The sequence below is a fragment of the Acanthopagrus latus genome, chromosome 12 (genome assembly GCF_904848185.1).
Source record: "Acanthopagrus latus isolate v.2019 chromosome 12, fAcaLat1.1, whole genome shotgun sequence".
NCBI classification, from domain to species: Eukaryota; Metazoa; Chordata; class Actinopteri; order Spariformes; family Sparidae; genus Acanthopagrus; species Acanthopagrus latus.
The window spans coordinates 235,473-241,472 of NC_051050.1; the positions used below are offsets into that span (position 1 = coordinate 235,473).

Here is a 6,000-nt window from a genome sequence, read left to right on the forward strand (position 1 = left end):
GGGTCCTGGAGGTGTACAGGTCCTGAAGAGACGGGAGGTTGCAGCCAATCACCTTCTCTGCTGACCGAATGACACGCTGCAGCCTGCCCTTGTCCTCAGCGGTGGCAGCAGCGTACCAGATGGTGATGGAGGAGGTGAGGATGGACTCAATGATGGCTGTGTAGAAGTGCACCATCATTGTCTTTGGCAGACTGAATTTCTGCAGCTGCTGCAGGAAGTACATCCTCTGCTGTGCTTTCTTGATGAGGGAGCTAATGTTCAGCTCCCACTTGAGGTCCTGGGAGATGATTGTTCCCAGGAAGCGGAAAGACTCCACAGTGTCAATAGTGGAGTCACAGAGGGTGATGGGGGCAGTGAGGCTGAGTTCTTCCTGTAGTCCACAACCATGTCCACTGTCTTTAGAGCATTGAGCTCTAGGCTGTTCTGGTTGCACCAGGTCACCAGATGGTCAACCTCCCACCTGAAGGCGGACTCGTCACCATCAGAGATGAGACCAATGAGGGTGGTGTCGTCCGCAAACTTCAGGAGCTTGACGGACTGGTGACTGGAGGTGCAGCTGTTGGTGTACAGGGAGAAGAGCAGAGGAGAAAGAACACAGCCCTGGGGGGATCCGGTACTGATTGCACTGAGTCTGTGCATCTGAGATGTGTTTTCCCAGCTTTACACATTCTGATTCTGATTCTGATTCTGATTCTTAGGAAAAAGTCTGCTTTGGCCTTTTTTATAGACCGCCTCAGTGTTTTTAGTCCAGTCCAATTTAGTATCAAAGTACATAATAATAACATTAATCTTGTTGGTCTGGAACCCAGACGTTGCTTACTGGTTTGTTTGGGGTCACTGACTTGTTAAAACACCCATTTCGAGGGCATTTCTTCTTCGGCATTAGCCAACATGACCTCTTTAATTACTTTGATGTATTCAAACTTATCCGTGATCCGAGGTATGTGATAAATAGTCTTGACACCATAATGTGAGAAACATCCCCATATCATGATGCCTGCATCACCATGCTTCACTGTCTTCACAGTGTACTTGACTTGAATTCGGTGTTTCTTGGTCATCTGACAAACTCTCTGTGGCCCCTAGACCCAAAAAGAACAATCTCGCTTACATCAGCCCATAACATGTTGTGCCATTTCTTTTTATGTTTTCCCCTCTTCAATCAAGTTTTTGTTCAAAGTAAGCTGTTCTTCTGAACAATGTCTGGAATGACCCATTTTGCTCAGATTTGCAGGGAGAGATGCATTATAACCAGCACGTACAACATTTGCTGCCTTCATCCTTAAATAAGGGCCACCTGTTTGAAACCTGTTTGACACCTGTTTTTTCACTGAAATGAATGACCTTATTGAAGTCCACACTGCTGTTATTTTGAACATGCCCCATGACTGTTGGGTCTGTTGGTTTTCTTTTACTCTAGTACACCTACTAGTGCATTTATTTGCCATGTAGAAATACAATTTCTACCAGAAGCATTGATTGATCTGGTTAGTGATGTTGGACTGCTTATTATTTTGAACACAAGTGTACAATCACTGATGTTCAATAGGTCACGCTGTAATAACTCATGATAGTGATCAGACAATCAACACTAGGGTGGGAACAAACAATCAAGAAGCCTACAGTGACTACAAATTAAGATAGCGTCGGGTTACATGATATAAAATTACTTCTAAAGTGAAAATGTTTCACACAACACGTAAAGACTCAAACTTAAGTTTCATTTTGGTTAAATACCTTCTGTAACATTAACCACATAAATTCTGTGTAGATTGTAATGGATATAAGATTACACTTTAACATCAGGTCTAATTTAACCTCAGAAACACCTTTATCTGAATATCCAATGAAGAGAGGTACCTTACTGACACACTTTTTTCTTAACATTTCTAAAAAATATAAAGGAAAGGTAAAGCATCAGCTAAATACCTTTACATACATATCCAATAATTGGGTTCCCTAGCAGTAAACTTTTCGGTCATAAACTGTATTTAGTCTATGGGGTGCCAGGGTTATTAAACCACTGATTGGATCTAATAGTAAGTAAAACATTCAAATAACCTCCTCTTGGTGGGAAGTAATACCTTTTCAATTGCAGTATATCTTAGAAAGTGAATAGGGTGACCAAATTCAACAAAATGTGCTGCTACTGGATAATTCATGTGTTTACATCTATCATACTTATGTGTTAATCATACAACTTGTCTTCCCAACATGATTAAGCACAAGGGCAAGTGATAAGATAACTGACTGATCATCCAGTTTTTTTTTGTTTTTTTTTATAGCATGTACATAATGCGTCATTGAGACAGCATGACCCATACCAGAACAATGAAACTGATGCAGCTAAATGGATTCTAGTCATCATGCATTTTATTAGGATAGTTAAACATATGCTCCAACTGCTGTGACATGTCAAAATATCTTATGTGGAAAAGGCCTATTCTATTCAGTCATGGCCATGTCCTTAAAGGAAGTGATTGAAAAACCATGCAAAATCAAGGGACATGCAATGAGGCATTACCGTGTAAGTACCACTGGCTGTTCTGCAAAATTGTAGTCTATTCTACTGAACGCTCGAAATGCTTTACAGTATTTGTCACCTTCACCCATTCACACACGCATTCATACCCTGATTTCAGAGGCTGCCGTGCAAGTTGCCACTCTGCTCATCTGGAGCTGGGGGAACCAGAAGCATTCCGATTGCTGGATGACCTGCTCAACCTCCTAAACTACAGTCGCCCCTGATACCCAAGTTTAGTACCTGATGCACAGCTGTATTAAGGTTCTTGTAGTAAGTATAAATAAATAGTCAATAGGCCACCTATTAGACCTCACAATATGCTTATTAAAATTGCATAATTGATGGATTTAACTACTTATTAGAAACTTTTAGAGACTGCTAATCAATGTTAATTAGACACTTAATAACACTGATTTGATTATATAAGGGTTGATATAGGAAATGAGGGTAGTATGGTGGTGCAGTGGTTAGCACTACTGCCTCACAGCAAGAAGGTTCTGGGTTTGAATCCTGCTGGGCTGGGCCATCACCTTACTGCCTGATACAAAAATCAATCTAGGTTCACCACAGAACTATGTAATATATTGGGCACCTGTTTGGTTAAGATTGATGGAGTGATTTTATACTGGGAAGTTAGGTGAGTTGTCCTAATATTGAAATGGGCATCAAAGTGGACCAAGCTACACTGATGAAGGTGTCCCCATGATCTTGCTGTACCATAAGCCTAAAAATAGTTTTATTCAGTAAGAGGAAAGTTAACACTCAGATTAACCAGCATTTCACTGGTGGCCGAGGATTGTCAGACTGCTTGATTTTACAGCGTTCTGCATGAGCTTTGCCGGGGCTTAACAAAGCTAACTGCATGTGCCACAACAGCACCTGCTGTAATTTTCTCCTGCTGCAAGCTAACCCTTTGCTAACTTTGTTTGAGTCCTTTGTGCCAAATCTATTTTTAGAAAATGGAGTGTTGATGATGAGCTGAGGTCTCTCAAAGCCTGAGGAGAGAAGCTGCTCTGTAGTCTGGTGGTATGGCAGTTTTGTTGACATCTGGGAGCACAGTAATGGGTGTACAGTGTGAACAGGAGAGGGCTGGGGGGCTCCGTAACTGCCAATCTGAACTTGCTGGGGTCTGCTTGTGAGAATGTCCAATAACATTTAGTCAAGGCCAGAGTGTTACGTTTTCTAATCAGCTTCATGCGTCGAATTGTTCTCAATGCTGAGCTGAAGTCACCAAACAGCATCCTGATGTAGCCGTTCTCATTCTCCAGGTGTGTGAAGATTACACATGCACACTACACTGCTGCGTGTTGAACAGCTGGCATTATTGTGTCCTACAAGTAAACCATCATTTTGTGACTTATCTTATTGTGATGAAGCAATAGCCAGTGAGTAACTATTGGGCTACATTTTTGTGGTACATTATGTTCAGACTTACTTCATTATGATTGTTTTCTTAGTCACACTTGTGAGACACTAAGTCAGATGTTTAACCTGCTTAATCAAAATAAATGTGCTTCTCCTAAATTGTACCATCTTGTTATCAAGAATTGGCTCATTACTCAGAAGCTCAGGAGTGAACATATGGTTTGAAGCATCATTTCCCTCTAAATGGATTTCCCAGATTCAGAATAGCTGCAGATAAGCTTGATGCAGCTGTAGTGAGTGTGTATCCTGTGTGAGAACTAGGCTACAGCATCTACAGTCACTGTGCAAATCGTGTCTCTTTAACTGAGGTATTCTCAGGACGGGGAGGGGGGGGGATGGGTTCATCGGGTTCATGTAGTATTGGACGCCTCCTCCCATCTCGGGTTAGCTGCTTTCCTTGCTCTCTCGACAAAAAGGTGGCTGTCGGTGATGGAGAACGGCATGGAAGTTGGTCGTGGAAATGGCTAAAATAGCTTGACTATTATTTGGGATACAAAAACTCGATCAGACGATGACTCCAAACTAAGCTGACATTTTTAGGTCATTCGAGGCACCTCGCTAACTTGTTTGTAGCTCCAGCAAATTGTCAGAATAAGCCTGCTTTATTCGCCTGTCAGTGTCCACTGGGATGGGGGATCGCTTTGTCCTGTGTCGTCTAATATCCTAGTGGAATATAAATCATGATGGCTGATGGATGTTGCAGAGGGATGGAGAGAGGCAGGGGTAAGATTGCATCAGATTCTTTACAGAGGTCCGCATATACTCAGCAATATGTCCAGACGGGATCACAGCAGCAGGGCAATGACATCCAGGAGTTAGCCTCCAAACGAGTCGACATTCAGAAGAAACGCTTCTATCTGGATGTAAAGCAGAGTGTGCGCGGGCGCTTCCTCAAAATAGCGGAGGTGTGGATTGGAAGAGGCCGTCATGATAACATCAGGAAGAGCAAACTGACGCTGTCCATGTCGATGGCTCCCGCTCTACGCTACTGTCTGGGAGACTTCATAGATTACTATGCCCGTATCGGGCTGCGGGGGGGCCTGGCGCCTCCGCAGCTCGAGGAGCACAGCAACAACGGCCAGGGCCGCGCGCACGACTCCCGCAGGAGAACGCAGGAGCCGCACGCTGCGCTGTCTCCCACAGGCTCTGCGGTGTCCGACGACCATGCCCACCGCGTTCTCAAGAGCGAATTTATCGAGAGAGATAACAGAAAGTACTTTCTGGACCTGAAGGAGAACCAGAGAGGCAGGTTCCTCCGCATACGACAGACCGTCAGCAAAGGACACGGCACAATGGGCTACTACGGCCAGGGCATCGAGCAGACCATCGTGCTGCCCGCGCAGGGGCTCATCGAGTTCCGAGACGCGCTGTCACAGCTGATTGAAGACTATGGCGACGAAGAGAGCGACGCCCGAGAGCGAGCCGGGTCCAGGAACCAGGACGACAACCCCGAACTTCCAGAGGCCGCGTCAATCCGGGTGGACAACAAGAGATTTTACTTTGACGTCGGTTCTAACCGGTATGGTATCTTTTTAAAAATTAGTGAAGTGCGCCAGCCCTATAGAAACACCATCACAGTTCCCCTTAAAGCCTGGGCTAGATTTGGAGAGAATTTCATCAGGTATGAGGAGGAGATGCGACGGATTTTCTCCTGTCACAAAGAGAAGAGGACAGACGCTCGGCAGGACAGTGAGGAGCAGGAGGACTGACCTTGGCAGTAGGCTGTTTCTGTCTGTCTTCTGCATGTATTATAGGGATTCTGTTCAAGAATAAAATGTCTAGACCAGACCACAACCCCTAAATACTCCCAATGATGTTGGTCTATTGTATGTCCTTACAATACTACTCGATCTACTGTCCCACATTAACTGTCGGTTCATCTGCCGATGGGTAGAGAGCTACAGATTTGAACCTGCCAAGAAATTGTCCATTCACAGCCCAATGAAAACATGTTAGATGTCCATTTTCCAATTCATTTGCAATTTAATGCTCTTTTGCCACTCAGACCAGGGCTATTTTAGATTGTAGGGCAAGCGATAATATTTCAGAAA

The 6,000-nt window shown here is 44.2% G+C and overlaps 1 protein-coding gene across 1 annotated transcript; it reads left to right on the forward strand.

The window, feature by feature from the left end:
* Window positions 1–3,379: 3,379 nt before the first annotated feature.
* On the forward strand, window positions 3,380–5,756 carry purg (purine-rich element binding protein G). The gene has a single exon (XM_037118107.1). It carries the CDS (start codon window positions 4,630–4,632, stop codon window positions 5,656–5,658), a length of 1,029 nt encoding a protein of 342 aa, XP_036974002.1. The 5' UTR covers window positions 3,380–4,629; the 3' UTR covers window positions 5,659–5,756.
* Window positions 5,757–6,000: the final 244 nt, after the last annotated feature.

Excerpts from the sequence above, each read along its gene's own strand:
- purg (XM_037118107.1), top strand. The coding sequence starts at position 4,630 with ATGATGGCTGATGGATGTTGCAGAGGGATGGAGAGAGGCAGGGGTAAG.